The following is an 18,747-nucleotide window of genomic DNA, read 5'->3' on the forward strand; positions in this document are numbered from 1 at the left end:
GTTATTACAGTGGAATCTCTCTGGAGCGAACATGGTCTAAAGCGGGCACCTCTATATAACGGACACTATTCCTTGGAACGGACGGATTTCAGGTCAAACTCTCACAAGATAATCTCTATAAGACAGACACTTTTTTTTACACCAAAGGTGTCCGCTTTAGAGACTTCGTGTAGAACACCACATATAATATTCAGAACTGTCATATATTGTCTTAGGAGGCCCTTAAGTATCATCTAGCAATTGCAAAGCATTAAACCCCGACGGAGGGGCAAGAAAGCTGTCTAAATTACTATGCACTTATATTTGCGGTTGGTTGGAAAAAGTGCCAGATTGCGCAAAAAATCACGAAATTTGTCATAAGCACTACTTTCCACGGTATTCTAACATGAATTTGCTGTCAGAAAACAGGTAAAACAAAATTATTGAAATCCGGCCACTTATTTCTATAGTAACCACCTTAAAGGCCTTAAAATGCAAGTACGGCGGCAGTCTTATTAGCTGCCTTACTGATGCACCCTCCGAAGTGAAGTCGTCAGATTTATCTTGTCATCAATTAGACTTAAGTATTTTGTGCTTTCCAGGTCAAAATATTGTTGCCGTAGTCCTTTCGTCGATCTGCAAGGAAAGACTTTCCAAAAACAACAACTTCAAACTCTATTTTTCCGTGGAACTTCGGAAACCAGGAGAAAGAAGATTTCTCAAGATCAAAACACCCATCTATATATTAATACGCCTTGTGTGTGTGTGCGCACGGTGAGGCCACGTCACACAAATCACAGGTCACTTTCTTACGACGTGGCGTTACGCTAAAATTTACCAAGTTAAAAAAAACGCAAATCAGGGGGTTACTATATAAATATTTAATTCTCTTTTCTTACTCATAAAACTAATTTTTATTTTAATTTCAAATGGTTTTATTTGTTTTTTTGTTGTAAAAGCCCCGCTGGTCGTTTAAGATAGAATAATTAAATTTTACCCCCGGTTTTCCATGCGCCGTATCTCACGGAAACAAAGTTTATTAACTGAAAAATGAAAACCAAAGCGAAGAAAGTTGTCTCTTTTTCAAAGTAATCCTGAAAAAAGTTATTTCAAACAAGGTTTACTCATCACGAGGTTAGATTGAAGCTTATTTGTTTCTTCTATCTTTTTTGTGTTCTGGGACCGAAGTTGCTTTCTTTTAAAAAAACTATCGAATTCGAATGATAATTCGAATCTAAGAAGTAAAGAACAAAACTGTTGTCATTGTAGAGCGACTGTTGATGTCGAGCGAGAATAAAAAAAGTTTATGTTGTTGCCAGAAATATTTGTTATAAAGAAGAAAAACGTACGATAATATAACGTCAAAAAGAGAACTGATTGGAAATGTATCAGACAATTGTAGCTAGCTATACATTTTCAATTTGTTTTCTTTGGGATGAAGCGAAGTTTAATAATCGAAGTAAAAAACTGATTGGTCTTTTATCCAGAGACGCTAGCTAACTGAGAAAGCCAAAGAAAGGCAGGTGTGTTGTTTAGTTTATCTGGTAAAGAAATAAGTTTAGGTGTGTAACGTTTTTTTTAACCGTTTTAACTTTCAGAGCTCAGCTTTTCCTTTAAATTTTTAGTTCCTTGTTGAGTCTTGAGCTTAAATGCGTTTTCTTTTGACACAATTTTTATAAGAATCTAAAATGTAAAGCGACGTTTTTAAGCCGTTTACACGCTTCCAGCTAAACTTTCCCTTTAATATGAAGTTAAATATGTTTTGTCTTTAGCCTGAACATATTTAACATTTTTTGTAAGAATATACTCTAAACAATGGGTCAGAATATCCTAAGAATATGTCTAAGCTTGGTTGTTTCTTTTAATATAAAAATTTGTATGACTGAACCTTTTTCTCTCCAAAACAATGGGCAAGTACACCAGGGAAAGCTAAGAACATGAAGGCCGAAACGAAAAAAAAAAACACTATTCTTATAAAATACAGCGTGTATATAATAGAGAAGAGTTTATATAAAATGTAGAAAGTATTTTTATGTTGTTACTGTTTTTAACGCTACGAAGTGGTTGATGTCGTTATAATAAACCTTAATGTAAACAAAGTTAAATCAATGTTTACATTTGTTACGTTACCGTTTAAAATAATATTCGATTCTTCAATTCGAAAACACTGCATTGTTATCATGCACTGCACGTTTGCGCATTGGGAAGGTTGCTATATGCAATAGACTAAATAGCTAATTTGGTATGATGCATTAGAATCTGTACGTTGTGGAAACTTTGCAATAACCTTATTTGTGTGACTTATCGATTTTTTCTAATGTCTGGTATACCATTTTCCCTTTTATATTTCGGGTATGGCAAAGCAAGTATATAGTTTTAACAGATTTGTTAGCCACCTTCGATTTTGTTAAACTTTTTGCATTTTTATTTGTTGCTGGACATGCTTATATTTTTAAGCGTTCTGTTTCAGCGGGTACATATATAACGCAGATTGTGAGCAACTTCAATCCCAGGGTTTTTTCTCTTTTATTGTTATTTTTTTATTGCTGCACATATTTATTTTTTTGGACGTTTTGTTCTAGTGGTTATCAACTAGAATAATACAAATTGTGACTTTTAAAAATTCACATTACTGTGTTGTATGTTTTTGTTTGGTATCCCTTACATCGGTTTAATGAGAGATTCAGTGGATTCCCCCACGGGTATTCAGCTAGTACTTTATAATTTCTTCTGTCGCTGCATGCAGGTATTAGTACGGCCTAGTGGTGGTACCTCCCTGCTTCCTAAATCGAACTTCCACCCTTTACTTATTCTGCCGAGAAATTACCGGCTTCGCTCTGTTTTAGTCATTTTGTCGGAAGACGTTTGTCGATGCTACCATCCATACACGTAGTCCTTAAGAAACAAACGCGACCGAAAAGGCGCTTGTAGTAGTGCTCGTTATTCGGTGATTTAGTATGCCATTAAGCGTCAAAGTGTCATATGTTGCCTAGCAACAACTAACCATGGCAACTAATCGATTAAAATTTTGACTTAATTTTGGTTTACTTTCGCATACTATGATATCCTTATTAAATAACTTTAGAAAAGATAGTCCGTTGCGATATATTTTATTTCTTTAGTAACCACCTTAACGAGAAATGACATTTCTGACTCTCTTGCTGATGTAACCACCTTAACGAGAAATGACATTTCTGAATCTCTTGCTGATGTAACCACCCTAACCAGAAATGACATTTCTGAATCTCTTGCTGATGTACTGAATAACTGTTTATACGCCCACCTTCCTAAACACACTTCGTCAAAATCCATAATTAGAAAAACGTGTTCTTGTATCATAGAGATAACGTAATCTTCTTAATGCCTCTATAGCATGGCTGCCGAGATTACTTCGCGCTAAACATACACAAAATTCGCACGGTAGCCTAATAACGGGTTTGCGTACAGGCTTACCCTAGCTCGCTGCACGTTAAACGCTGAGTCCCTTAACTAGTGTCTGCAAATTTCATTATTATCAGAAGAAGTGTGACAAACGGGTGTTATTCTTAAGCCAAATTCCGGTCTATAACCCGGATGATATTGATGCTAACCATCCTCGCAGCTTTAAAACAGAATGGCGTGTCGCGGCTACAAGCGTACATCATGAAAAGCAGCCTTTCCAGGTAGCTATGTGTATTTATGCTGTTTTGTTATTCATACTCAAAAACTCGATCAATCATTCTGTTGTGTTAAACAGATTTTTCTGTTATTTGAATTCGCATAACTCTATATTTTGGCCATCGTAAACGCTACTTTATGGCATGGTGCCCAAAAACGCTCATAATTCCTGTGCAACAGTTGTCTACCAAATTCTTGTTCTAATAAAATTGCAATGTTATCATTTGCGTAACTGTTGTGTTAATAGTTGTTTAACATCATTTTATGTTACTGGGAAGCGACTTTAAGGCATTTTTGTCAATATTTTGTACTTATCGTAACAACAGGTTACGATTTTTGTTTAAAACTCAAGCTTATTGAATCAGTCAGTATCATACCTTCAACATGTTTTAACTGTATAAATTGGTTTCATCCACATTAGCAATTTTGATGGGGGTATTCCCCTATTCCTATGTCAGTTTGGAACATTTATAAGGTGATAATTCTAATTCTAGGGGTATCTTGTTTTTGAAATCGGAACAGCATTTGAACCTGTGTACAAGAATAAAAAACGATGCTTGACAAACATGTGTTTTAAAATTTTTAGTGACTGATGGTATTTATGCACAGCTTCTTAATCCATATTTTTGCTTAAAGACAATCATATCACAGAGTTATACAACTTTAAACTTCGAACAGACAGTCACGGATGTTCAGTGACATGTTGTGGCAAAATTGTTATTTAATTTGATTTAGTATGGCGATGATACAACGATCTTTGTTTAAGATTTCACACAGTTTCCGGTATAAACACAGTATATCCCCTTAATATTCCATTGATTAGTGAAACTGTAAGAAATAATTTTCCAGACATTCCGTCTAAGTCACCTCCTCTTTATTACTACCCGTTGTAGGCATGATCTCACAATTGCGCTACGGGCCAATGAAACAGCAAGTGTGATGTATTATTATTCCGAATATTTATACAGGATATGGCCACTGCAGTGTTTGAAACACTGTTATTAATGTGGGTCCGAGTATACATTAAGTATACACCAGCATTACCTACCCAATTTCCCTCACATGACATGGGTTGACACGAAGCTGTTGTAAAGACACTTGCTAAACATGCCCGCGCTGTGGACCGAACCACGGACCTTGTGATTACGAAACGCACTACATAACCACAAGGCCACGCGCCTCATATTTTTATTGAGTTTGTTGCGATGGTAAATTCTCAGGGATTTAGTCGCGGTTTAACGGCAACTTTTTAATAAAGCGTTAAAAATTGAGTTATTTGATGAATGAAAATAAGAAAAATGTAATACAAAGTACAAAAATTAATACACAAGTGACTTGAATAAATATAAATGTATAAATATATAAGTGTGTTTGATATAGTCGGAAGTTATTCCTTAGTGTGTAACTTTTCGTCGATTTCTAAAAAAAAAATTATTCAATTTATATTGTTGCGAGATACATCCTCGTTTAAACGCCACCGCCCTCCTATAATCTGTCCCCATACTTTGAATACAGTCAATGCATATAAAAAATTGGATAAAAAGTGCTGTGTTAAAGCTTACATCCCGTGAAAAACAATTTAAGCTCATATCAAAGACCATATCAATATTTCAATATCGAAAATGGTTCTTCAAGATTTTCTTCTACCTATGTCCTATTCATATCTGCATTTTCCGATCTTCTTCAAGTTTAAATTACAGAGATTCAACTGTGGGGATGACTATCATTCAAGTTAAAAAAGTTAAAAAGAGTCTGCTGCTAAGAAGTTTTTAACAACCAATAAAAATTTAGAAAACACTGCCATCTTTAATGTTATGGAAATTGAGTATATTGAGCACCAACATTGAAACGGTACGAGTTGTGGTCATAAATAATTTAATGGAAAGCAACATTTAGAGAAATGTTTGTTGACTTATAAATTGTAGCAATAACTTCTGAAAGGTTATCGTAATCATATATATATATATATCTTCACAGACACTCACCATCTTTGTCAATCGTCTTCACTGAACAAATACCCAGCATCCTAAAAAAGAAACACAGTATTAGTCGATTTCTTTTATAGTTAAGACTGCTATGTTGCGAAATGCTATGTTCCTAAATCAAAAGATCTTTTTCGTCGTACGAGTGTTTGCAATGGCAACCAAGGCAATCTAGCAGATAAATTACGGTCTAAACTTTTTAAAATCCATCGTATACTATCACATCCTAATCAAATAAATAAGGAATAGCAATTTTTTTTGATATCATTTTAAGATCTTTAAACATATGGTATTTTCGACGTGTTTGAAAAAAGACACTGTTCTATCTTCTTTCTTACTAGTGTCATGCAACCTAGGCGTTTTTTCATGGCCAATTTTGGACCAGAAAATAAAACATGCTGCAAACTATAATAAACAGAAATATCCTGCCTTCCGCCAATTTTAAATTCACATGTCCAAGTCTTTTACATTGTTGCATCGGTCTCTTGTTTCTTGAACCGTTACTACGGAGGGAACTCAGGATGATATTAGGCAAATGAAAAAAAAAAGACAGATTTAAATTGTTAATGTCTCCACTCTTAGGCGAATTAGCTGCTTTAAAATTTCATTTTTTTTTATAAGACCAAATTATCACACTTTTCTTCTCTTGTGAACCAAGCGCAAATTATTTATTTTTGCAAATTGGTTATGTTGCAAGTGAATAGATTTTTCGCGCAAATTTGACACTTTGGGATAAATTTTTCAAATTCTGCAAAATAACCACATCTCATAAAAACAAGCCTCATGTACAATAAAATGATGTCAACTTTCACTTACTTTCGATCTTGGAAAACGTGATGAATCGCAAACGACAGAATATCCTGATGACCTCTTCGCAATCCAACACTAAAAAAAACAAATCTTGTCGATTCTCTATTGTCCCAGTTATATTTGTCCTATTTCAACTATGCACGATCTCCTTTTACCGGAAAAGCAATAAAGAGTGCTTAAAGCAGATATGTTAAGGACCACCTTGTGTTATGTGTTTTTTTTACGCGATTTTTGCTCCCATGGCACCACTAAAATCCATAAGTTGAAGAAAAATAAAAGAGCTTTAGGTAAATTTATAATTGTAAAACAACTTGATTAAATTACATAGAGTCCTAGTAGTAATATCGTTAAATGTGTCCAACTACATTTGCCTCATGCAATAACAAGCCTGTCTTTTCCCCTTAAAGCACTGGTGCGTCCTTTCTTGTAAAGTCCTAATCTGTCTCATTCCCCTAAAAAAACCTTTCTTATCTAACGTAAGATTAACACCAGTTTTATGCATGTAAAAGACGTTGTTAAGAAAACTAAATGTTGCTGACTGAATGTTGACAGCCGAATACTTTGAGACATAACAAAATTGTTATATAAATTGTCAATGTTTTGAACGAGAAAGAATAGATAGCTAGTCATGTAAAAATGTAAAGATGTGAAGATGTAAACGTTTATTTTTACAAGCAGCTCAAGTGGTTTAATTCCGAAAGTTTGTCATTATTCGACCATAACGTGTATGATTTTTATTAGAGGAAATCCGAATTTTTAATCCCGTCTCTACAACATTTTGTGGTTCATTCTCCACAAGCGTGTCTATCTGTAGTTAGCAGACTACACACTGCAAAACGTTCTTGACGTTAAATTAAATATAAAAATATAAACTTTTTAAAAGGAAAACTTACCCGACCAGTTTTTCGTGTTCCATGAATCACCATCAAACACGAAACAACCAAAAATAAAAGTATACACAAATTCTTCATAGTGGTATCCAATCAAAGCAGACGCTTGTTGAACACTTTCACTCAGTACACTTCAAAATTCAAAACAAAGTCGATCCAACAGGAAAAAAGATTGTCGAGTTGTTACTTGTAATGGTAATTAAACTTTGTAAACCTTTTGAAGCGGCCTCGCGTGCAGAAAGAAACTCCTTCCAAAGTCTAATATGCTAGCTATGTTTCGGCTGCAAAGCATATGGGAAATGAGATTTTTATTGTTTATTGTAAAAGAAACTTATATCTTATTACAGTATGGGTTAAAGAATTAAAACTTCGTTCTGTTTGTAGAACCATGTTGGGAAGGTATTTCGAGGACTTATTACGAAAATATTAGGAATTATCGAGTCAGCGAGAGATTGATTAATGAGACAACCACGTGATAGGGTAGAACTGTTTTGAGAAGTGTTTGTGTTGGCAACTTCATGCTCCTTCACTTGGTTCAGAATCTTTTTGCGTTACATTTTAATATTTTGAAAATCAGCCGCAAGATCTAATGTTTTTTAAGATTCTACTAACACCATCCCATTTGCACCCACTGCAGTATTTTCTCCTTTACAATGTTTGGGTAGAGATGACATAAAATAGCAGCTACGAGGGAGTGCGACAAATTAATTTTTGTCTAAAACTGTGTGTGTTCAACATGACTAATATTTGAACAATCTTTCAAAGCAGACCTTCCGTGTTTACTGTCAAATGGGATTAACGTGGATTAGGAGTATGTCTTTTATAATTTCCGACGCTTTGTGTTCATGTCAAGAGGAGAAATTGAACAAAATTATAACATGTACCTGTCAGCTGTCGGATGGAATGGTATGACGTCATTGATTGTTAATGAGACGGAGGCTGTTGCTTTAGGCGACAGTACAAGCAACTGTTAGTATAGCTACCTTGTTATTACAGTGGAATCTCTCTGGAGCGAACATGGTCTAAAGCGGGCACCTCTATATAACGGACACTATTCCTTGGAACGGACGGATTTCAGGTCAAACTCTCACAAGATAATCTCTATAAGACAGACACTTTTTTTTACACCAAAGGTGTCCGCTTTAGAGACTTCGTGTAGAACACCACATATAATATTCAGAACTGTCATATATTGTCTTAGGAGGCCCTTAAGTATCATCTAGCAATTGCAAAGCATTAAACCCCGACGGAGGGGCAAGAAAGCTGTCTAAATTACTATGCACTTATATTTGCGGTTGGTTGGAAAAAGTGCCAGATTGCGCAAAAAATCACGAAATTTGTCATAAGCACTACTTTCCACGGTATTCTAACATGAATTTGCTGTCAGAAAACAGGTAAAACAAAATTATTGAAATCCGGCCACTTATTTCTATAGTAACCACCTTAAAGGCCTTAAAATGCAAGTACGGCGGCAGTCTTATTAGCTGCCTTACTGATGCACCCTCCGAAGTGAAGTCGTCAGATTTATCTTGTCATCAATTAGACTTAAGTATTTTGTGCTTTCCAGGTCAAAATATTGTTGCCGTAGTCCTTTCGTCGATCTGCAAGGAAAGACTTTCCAAAAACAACAACTTCAAACTCTATTTTTCCGTGGAACTTCGGAAACCAGGAGAAAGAAGATTTCTCAAGATCAAAACACCCATACTTTATAATTTCTTCTGTCGCTGCATGCAGGTATTAGTACGGCCTAGTGGTGGTACCTCCCTGCTTCCTAAATCGAACTTCCGCCCTTTACTTATTCTGCCGAGAAATTACCGGCTTCGCTCTGTTTTAGTCATTTTGTCGGAAGACGTTTGTCGATGCTACCATCCATACACGTGGTCCTTAAGAAACAAACGCGACCGAAAAGGCGCTTGTAGTAGTGCTCGTTATTCGGTGATTTAGTATGCCATTAAGCGTCAAAGTGTCATATGTTGCCTAGCAACAACTAACCATGGCAACTAATCGATTAAAATTTTGACTTAATTTTGGTTTACTTTCGCATACTATGATATCCTTATTAAATAACTTTAGAAAAGATAGTCCGTTGCGATATATTTTATTTCTTTAGTAACCACCTTAACGAGAAATGACATTTCTGACTCTCTTGCTGATGTAACCACCCTAACGAGAAATGACATTTCTGAATCTCTTGCTGATGTACTGAATAACTGTTTATACGCCCACCTTCCTAAACACACTTCGTCAAAATCCATAATTATTAGAAAAACGTGTTCTTGTATCATAGAGATAACGTAATCTTCTTAATGCCTCTATAGCATGGCTGCCGAGATTACTTCGCGCTAAACATACACAAAATTCGCACGGTAGCCTAATAACGGGTTTGCGTACAGGCTTACCCTAGCTCGCTGCACGTTAAACGCTGAGTCCCTTAACTAGTCTCTGCAAATTTCATTATTATCAGAAGAAGTGTGACAAACGGGTGTTATTCTTAAGCCAAATTCCGGTCTATAACCCGGATGATATTGATGCTAACCATCCTCGCAGCTTTAAAACAGAATGGCGTGTCGCGGCTACAAGCGTACATCATGAAAAGCAGCCTTTCCAGGTAGCTATGTGTATTTATGCTGTTTTGTTATTCATACTCAGAAACTCGATCAATCATTCTGTTGTGTTAAACAGATTTTTCTGTTATTTGAATTCGCATAACTCTATATTTTGGCCATCGTAAACGCTACTTTATGGCATGGTGTCCAAAAACGCTCATAATTCCTGTGCAACAGTTGTCTACCAAATTCTTGTTCTAATAAAATAGCAATGTTGTCATTTGCGTAACTGTTGTGTTAATAGTTGTTTAACATCATTTTATGTTACTGGGAAGCGACTTTAAGGCATTTTTGTCAATATTTTGTACTTATCGTAACAACAGATTACGATTTTTGTTTAAAACTCAAGCTTATTGAATCAGTCAGTATCATACCTTCAACATGTTTTAACTGTATAAATTGGTTTCATCCACATTAGCAATTTTGATGGGGGTATTCCCCTATTCCTATGTCAGTTTGGAACATTTATAAGGTGATAATTCTAATTCCAGGGGTATCTTGTTTTTGAAATCGGAACAGCATTTGAACCTGTGTACAAGAATAAAAAACGATGCTTGACAAACATGTGTTTTAAAATTTTTAGTGACTGATGGTATTTATGCACAGCTTCTTAATTCATATTTTTGTTTAAAGACAATCATATCACAGAGTTATACAACTTTAAACTTCGAACAGACAGTCACGGATGTTCAGTGACATGTTGTGGCAAAATTGTTATTTAATTTGATTTAGTATGGCGATGATACAACGATCTTTGTTTAAGATTTCACACAGTTTCCGGTATAAACACAGTATATCCCCTTAATATTCCATTGATTAGTGAAACTGTAAGAAATAATTCTCCAGACATTCCGTCTAAGTCACCTCCTCTTTATTACTACCCGTTGTATGCATGATCTCACAATTGCGCTACGGGCCCATGAAACAGCAAGTGTGATGTATTATTATTCCGTATATTTATACAGGATATGGCCACTGCAGTGTTTGAAACACTGTTATTAATGTGGGTCCGAGTATACATTAAGTATACACCAGCATTACCTACCCAATTTCCCTCACATGACATGGGTTGACACGTAGCTGTAGTAAAGACACTTGCTAAACATGCCCGCGCTGTGGACCGAACCACGGACCTTGTGATTACGAAACGCACTACATAACCACAAGGCCACGCGCCTCATATTTTTATTGAGTTTGTTGCGATGGTAAATTCTCGGGGATTTAGTCGCGGTTTAACGGCAACTTTTTAATAAAGCGTTAAAAATTGAGTTATTTGATGAATGAAAATAAGAAAAATGTAATACAAAGTACAAAAATAAATATACAAGTGACTTGAATAAATATAAATGTATAAATATATAAGTGTGTTTGATATAGTCGGAAGTTATTCCTTAGTGTGTAACTTTTCGTCGATTTCTAAAAAAAAAATTATTCAATTTATATTGTTGCGAGATACATCCTCGTTTAAACGCCACCGCCCTCCTATAATCTGTCCCCATACTTTGAATACAGTCAATGCATATAAAAAATTGGATAAAAAGTGCTGTGTTAAAGCTTACATCCCGTGAAAAACAATTTAAGCTCATATCAAAGACCATATCAATATTTCAATATCGAAAATGGTTCTTCAAGATTTTCTTCTACCTATGTCCTATTCATATCTGCATTTTCCGATCTTCTTCAAGTTTAAATTACAGAGATTCAACTGTGGGGATGACTATCATTCAAGTTAAAAAAGTTAAAAAGAGTCTGCTGCTAAGAAGTTTTTAACAACCAATAAAAATTTAGAAAACACTGCCATCTTTAATGTTATGGAAATTGAGTATATTGAGCACCAACATTGAAACGGTACGAGTTGTGGTCATAAATAATTTAATGGAAAGCAACATTTAGAGAAATGTTTGTTGACTTATAAATTGTAGCAATAACTTCTGAAAGGTTATCGTAATCATATATATATATATATCTTCACAGACACTCACCATCTTTGTCAATCGTCTTCACTGAACAAATACCCAGCATCCTAAAAAAGAAACACAGTATTAGTCGATTTCTTTTATAGTTAAGACTGCTATGTTGCGAAAATAGTACCTGTTTATGTGCGCAAAGCCCGTGTTTATCAAAAACTAAACTTATAATCACTAATAAATTGATAGAAAGTTGTGCATCTAAGCGACACGCGAGGGTAGGTACATTTTTGTAAACAACAGTGTTGTACTTCTGTTAGTTGCGATCTTTTCTAAAGCACCAACTTTCATTAGGCTGTCAGATTGCGAAGAATCAAATATTCCTGCAATAAAAAACGAACTTATTGTCCATTTTTTCCCGTTGTAATCTTTTAAGAAAACATTTGTTTTCGAACACAAACGCAGCCTTAAAATACTATCCAGTTACAGAAACAGGGAAGAAACTGCTCTTTCTTTGTCCACCCCAAAACTATGACTATGCCGAAAACCATAATGTGAGTCTAGATCTTTTCTTATCCTTAAAAAAAAAGATATTCACAACGAAGCGTTTCGACCACCCAATTCAATTACAAATACTTCACCAATCCAGCAACACGACAAAGATCGCTTTTAAAAATATGAAGGAATTACAAAACAAAGTCATAACAAGAGAACAGTCTTTTTTATACTTTTTAATAGTCAGCATAGTCAGCCGGTATTTTTATATCGCCATTGGCAACGGCGCTTTCACAGTCCGTTTGTCGAAACATATACACCTTACAGCTACTATTATCCAAAATGTATCAATTATCTTGTACAAATGTGGCTTAGTATCTAATCGCTTTTTCCAGCTAACTTTTTTGTGGGCAAGTATTGGATGTGTATAATAGAAAGTAATCTAGCTATATTTATGATTTTACCTTGTACAAGTAATTTTTTTTTGTTCTTATCTATACACAGAATGTTTATTGACAAAAGAATCGTATACTTACTGAAATGCTTATTCAGCACATAAATATTCGCATAAGTAAAAAAATAAATAAGCCGAAATAGAAGCTACTAAATATAAAAAAAGAATTAAAAAAAGATAAATATTTTACGCGATGATAACAGCTGGGATAAGCAACAGTGCTGCCATTATTAAAAAACAAAGTCCTTTGAAATCTAATTGCTTCACTGAATATGGATACAACGAGTTAAAGATGGCGGCGCCAAATAACGTGCATAGTGTTTCCAACGTTGCAACAGCTGCGAATAATGAGCCTGAAGTATAGAAGAAAGAGAACATTTATTCGATGATAAGTTAGAAAAGAAATTTAAAACCAAGTTATCCTACAACTACCATACATGTTAGTTACAAAAGTTTCTTTGTGATAGTGCCAATGGGAAAATCCCTCACCCTGACTGATTTATCAGAAAATAATCTGATCGAAAGCATTTCATGGTTATTTCAGCTGCCTCTGAAATTGTGCAAATTTGCATGGTTATTTTTTAATTTGCGCATGCGCAGACAATGTTTTTAGGTACCTTTGGTATTTTGACAAAAGGTTATGATGTGTCTGATGAGAAAAATTTATACCTTGTTGGTCAGCCTGAACTAGCTTGGACATCCTTGCTCTGATGACTGGCATACAAACGCCGCCAAAGCAACCAACGATTGGAACTAGAAAACAATGACCAACAGATTAAGAAACTTGTAGTAAAATTTTGAGGATTGCAAGTTAGCCAGAAATTAGAAACACCTTAAGAATATGATGAGGCTAAATCATTTTTTACGCTTAAAAATCTTTCTAGTAAATCACGTATACGAATAATTAGTTTATTCTTTGAATAAGTAGAAAGATAGAATGTGGAAAGAAGGAAAGAAGAAAAGAAGAATTCATCTTCCATTTCTTTAACTGATTTGATGACTGTCTATCTGTATCCCAAGTTTGTTATTTACATGAAGTACTGAAATTTCTTGGACGAGGGTTATTGCCTCTGAATATGATTGTGTTTTTGATTAAAAAAAAAACGGTTCCTGCCTCAGTCAAAATTGGACGCTCTCATAAAAAACGTGTATTAAAAGACATGAAATATCATCATATTTAAATGAAAATTTATGGTGTTGCAGTTCATTTGGAACCATCTAGAAGGAGAGCCAAGTTACTTATCATAAAATTACAGACTCCTAAAATTAAATTTGTTACAAGGCCATTTTAAAAAATTCAACTTAAATTCATTTTAGGGGAAAAAGAAAATCAACTATGGATCTACTGCTTAATTTACACATGCACAAAATCAAACAGCAGAACGTTTAACATGCAATAGCACCAGTATTATGTAGTAATGCTTTCTTACCCAGAAACATCTGCCATCTTTGTGTTATTAAAGCAATGGTGACAAGTGACGAAACAGTTGAGATAATACCTAACTCTGTTAACAGAATCTCTGATAAAAATCGTTGCAATAAAATTAAGGCAAATATGGCGCCCAATGCTTGCATAAACATACAGTCAGCTAAGAAGTACCCAATCATAATTGGAGAAAAACAAAATGGCGTATCCAGAGCGTATAATACGATTACACTTCCAAATCCTATGTTTGATATCATCATAAACGCTGACGTCAGCACTAATCCATATAATTGCATCTTGTGAGTGGGGACAGCGTTCTGAAACAAACCAAAGACCTTTGAAAAGTGTTTCCAGTCAAATAAATCTTTAAAACGTAGTTCTTCTCTTCTTGTTGTGGTGTCTTTTAGGAAAAATAACGTATACAAAAACGAAGTGGCGTGTAGACAAAATATAAAAATATATGGCGCTTTAAATCCAAGATGGCGGATCCACCACCCGCTTGTCATGTGACTGATCATGCCGCTTGTGAATGCGACTGCTTCTAATATACCAAGTCGCAAAGCGCGCTCCTTTTCTTCTGTAATGTCGGCGATATAAGAGAATACTGCTAATATCATTGTCGTAAAAAAACCACATAAGCCGTTCATAAAGCTGCCTACACATAGCACATATAATGGTGCCCGCGTAAATATTGTGACTATTATACAAGTGGATTCAAGCAAGCCTCCTATCACGGGAAGAATGATAACAATTTTTCTTCCGACTTTATCTGACCAAGAACCCAGCAACAACGCCATTACCAACGACGGTAACGACGCCGATAAAATAATACCGAGGTAGATATATGACGTCATAGATTGGACGTCTTTTCGAACTTGGAATAACTTGGAGTCTTCTGCTTCAGTGGATAGCTCACAAGAGCTGACATCATTGTTAATGCAGCTTGGCAACCCATGATCTTGGCTGACTCTGTGATAGACATATTGTTGTATTAATGGCGCATGTAAAATTAACGCGCATGCGTAGCAGAAAGTAACTGGCTCTACCGTAATCTTTCTCAAAACTCTTTTAAAAGAAAATCTTTGTTTTTGTTCTTTCAAACAAGCACCAGATAAACTTGATTCTTTTTTGTCTCGATTAGCTACAATTTGGTTGTATTCATTAAAGCTGTCACTCAAAGAAGTCGTCAAAGTCAACATTGTTACCAGTCATAAGATTTTGTTTTCTGATAAGCGAGTCATATAAGTAACTGTCTGCTTCTCATTATATTTTCTTCAATTTTCTTTTTTTACCCACCCACAGATGTAAACAAAGATTGAAAACACATTATAGCACTTTTTACTAAGCATGCGCAAATATTAATAACGCATGAATAACTTTTGTAAATCAGTATTCTTCAGTTTTTACGGAAAACGAAAGCTATTAGACCGAAATGGCAAATATTTTTTAGAGAGAAATGTCAAAAAATCATACAGAATTAAAATCAGTTTTTCATATTGTTCTGCAAATTATTTTATATTTTTCTACTTTTTTATATACAAAAACCGGTAAATTTAGCTCTAGGTATTCTAATTTTTCTCACATGTCTGTTCTTATTTTGCTCTCAACTTTTAAACATTTTTTATTCGTTCTTCAGTACATTCCAAAGTATTGCGGCCAAAATTAACGTATATACAAGTTTCGCAAATAAGTCTTTGAAATATTCTACATTTAAAGATAATTCTTTCACGGAAGTAATGTTTTTTAGGCCAAAGAAGAAAGTCAGTAGAATTTCAGCCTGCTCTTATTTTATTTTAACTTTTTAGCAATGTTCATATTATTACCATATTGTTCTTATAAAATGTGTATATGAACAAACATTTTATGTCTACCACATTCTTGGTATATACTTAACTTTTCATATAGCTACGCACTAATTAAACGCTTAAGGCGAAGGGAAATTTTCAACCCCAGGAATCTTTTCTTCCTTTCTGACCATCTCTCTCCGCCCGGCATTGTGAAAAAGAGAAAAAAAACTGGGGATGAGATTGACAAAACTTCATGTAAATTAATATGAATAAAGAAAGACCTCCTGGACGACTTTTTGAGATTAAAAAGCCCTGGTAGTGAGATTGCTTTTCTTTTCGCGTTTTTTTTGCTAAATAATTCTCTGAAATTTTAGTAATTTAGCAATAGTTACTTGACAGCACATGTTTTCAAAAAATCAACCTTGTCTCCAGGACTTGATAGGTCCGAATAATAACAACCTAAAGTCTTGAGGACAAGATTAGCAATAAAAAGGAAACAATAAATTAATACACACTTTGCTTTAAATTACAGTAGCCGCGATTTATTAACTTAACTTTTAAAGCTAGTACAGCGGTGGATTCGTTGACATCATCATTGCCCAGGGCGGTTGTTTGTCATCAATGTTCATTCGTAGCTTACACGCTTTTTTTATATGAACTTAATCCAGATATATCAAGAACAAGCGAGTTTATTCTAGGCTACGTTTCGACAGATACAGCCGACAGATATCGACGGGCAATAATCGTGAAGATCTTTGGATATTTATTATTTGAAGAGATAATTAGAGAACAAAATCAACCAATCAGGTCACATTAATTAAAATAATTAACTTTATTACAGATCTAAATGTAAGCAATAGATTGATTAAAATATTTCCTTTTTTGCTAAAATTTCTCTCTCTGTTACGTTTGTCTTAAACTATTTTTGCACTTTTTTCTAAATATTCGATTGCGCATTACACTATCTAAATTAAGAAAAGATAATAATATTACGATCTTGCCAGGGGATAAGGGCCGAACGAAGATTATCTAAATAAATGCTATGATCACATTAACAACGGTCCAAATGCGCGCCTACAACGAGATCCAACATAAACTAGCAAACGTAGGAACCTCTTGATACGTTTAAATAAAGATGGTAACATCGATGATAGATTGTATTATCAGCCTAGACCTTCAGACACTCCGCTGCTCGATTCTATATTTTATGGGCAACTCCAATACGCCCAATCGTTTCGTGTACAGGATCTCCTTTGTATAATTTATCGAAATATCTAGCTTCCATTCTTAGCAATTTTACAAAGAGTGATCCCTGTAAATACTCGAAAGAGCTTTCGGACTTTAACGTACGGATCCAGGACAACAAGTGTATGGTATCATTTGATGTTACGTCACTGTACACACTGTAGAATTATTGCTAATGATGATGAGAACAAAACACGTATCTCCTTAGACAGACTACTGTTCTTAATCGAAGTTGTGCTTATACAAAAACATGGTGTTTATTTGACGGTAATTGTTTTACGCAAACTCACAGGTGTGGCTATGAGTGGCCCAACTTCTGTCATAGCTGAAATACATATGCAGGCTTATTAGACTACAACTCTATCAACTGATCACGCTCCCATGGTTTGAAAAAGAATTGTGGATGGCGACTTCCTAATAATAAAGAGGCACATATAGACGCATTTCATGAACATATTAATAATTTACACCCTAAAATTTAATTTATAATTGAATATGAGAAGAACGGTACGTTTCCTTCCTTAGACACTCTACTGACGATTGTAACTTCCAGTATCCGTCTACCGTAAACCAGCTCATACTGATCAATATCTAAACTACTTATTTAATCATCAATTGTCCTTCGAAAAAAGTGTACTGTCCTCATTACCCGACAGAACACTCAATTTAGTCAGACAGTACTATTAAGAACGGTGACGAAAGGATGCAGAAAATTAACCAGTAGCTATAGTCATATATACCAGAGACAAGTAATATACATCTTCGGGCATTAAAAGATCATAAAATAAAACCAGTAGTATACTGTCGCATCCCATGCAAGGATTGCGATGCTTTTTTTGCCAGTAAAACGAAACGTGTCATATCATATTATCGACTGTCATTGACAATAAAGAAGGCATAGACCAAGAGTTCGGTTGGACAACAAGAAAACTGAAAGAAACCAAAAATCATATAGGCAGAAATACTCGTATCAATAGTATTTCCTATCAACTTCCAGAAATATTATCCGCATGACACACTCGATCATGGCATGACAATATCTATATTATTCATTGACTATGACTGAATAGATAAGTGGTAATATTTTTAAAGAACGTTTAGGCTGGGACTCAACCTGTATTCTTAGAAAAGTTGTTTTCCTTCGTATAAGTGTATGCTTATGCGTTTACAATGGAATAACATTAACTTCATAATCTATTTTTTTTTTAATTTGAACAACAAAACATTCCGGATCGAACACACAATCCAATTTTATAAATCCAAAGACCAAAACTTATAAATCCAAAGACCAAAATTTATAAATTCAATGACCAAAACTTATAAATCCAAAGACCAAAACTTATAAATCCAAAAACCAAAACTTGGACATGAAAAATCTGCCTATGTAAGAAAAAAACAGAATATGAAATAATCTTTATAAGATGAACAAAAATACACAAATAAATACAGCATTTTTTCTTATTATACCTATATTTAAACTAATAATAATCAACATAAAAATTCTATTTA

General features: G+C 34.6%; 1 protein-coding gene and 1 long non-coding RNA gene across 2 annotated transcripts; both read right to left on the reverse strand.

The window, feature by feature from the left end:
• Positions 1–4,889: 4,889 nt before the first annotated feature.
• Positions 4,890–8,267, reverse strand: LOC130647138 (uncharacterized). Its single transcript, XR_008982806.1, has 4 exons — positions 7,322–8,267; positions 6,435–6,503; positions 5,622–5,662; positions 4,890–5,055 (listed from the first exon to the last, which is right to left on the reverse strand). It is a non-coding gene; the product is annotated as an uncharacterized LOC130647138 (long non-coding RNA).
• Positions 8,268–10,097: 1,830 nt separating this feature from the next.
• On the reverse strand, positions 10,098–18,470 carry LOC130647140 (proton-coupled folate transporter-like). The gene is made up of 5 exons (XM_057452895.1): positions 14,211–18,470; positions 13,450–13,533; positions 12,971–13,133; positions 11,907–11,947; positions 10,098–11,340 (listed from the first exon to the last, which is right to left on the reverse strand). Exons 1-5 carry the CDS (start codon positions 15,403–15,405, stop codon positions 11,309–11,311), a joined length of 1,515 nt encoding a protein of 504 aa, XP_057308878.1. The 5' UTR covers positions 15,406–18,470; the 3' UTR covers positions 10,098–11,308.
• Positions 18,471–18,747: the final 277 nt, after the last annotated feature.

This window comes from Hydractinia symbiolongicarpus, chromosome 6 (assembly GCF_029227915.1).
Source record: "Hydractinia symbiolongicarpus strain clone_291-10 chromosome 6, HSymV2.1, whole genome shotgun sequence".
In the NCBI taxonomy this organism is placed as follows: Eukaryota; Metazoa; Cnidaria; class Hydrozoa; order Anthoathecata; family Hydractiniidae; genus Hydractinia; species Hydractinia symbiolongicarpus.

Bases quoted from the DNA above. Each gene is read 5' to 3' on its own strand.
- LOC130647140 (XM_057452895.1), bottom strand. From the start codon at position 15,405: ATGTTGACTTTGACGACTTCTTTGAGTGACAGCTTTAATGAATACAAC. The intron at 13,534-14,210 runs GTAAGAAAGCAT...ATTGTTTTCTAG, and splicing joins AAGATGGCAGATGTTTCTGG to TTCCAATCGTTGGTTGCTTT. The intron at 11,341-11,906 runs GTGAGTGTCTGT...TTTTTTTTTTAG, and splicing joins GAAGACGATTGACAAAGATG to AAATCGACGAAAAGTTACAC.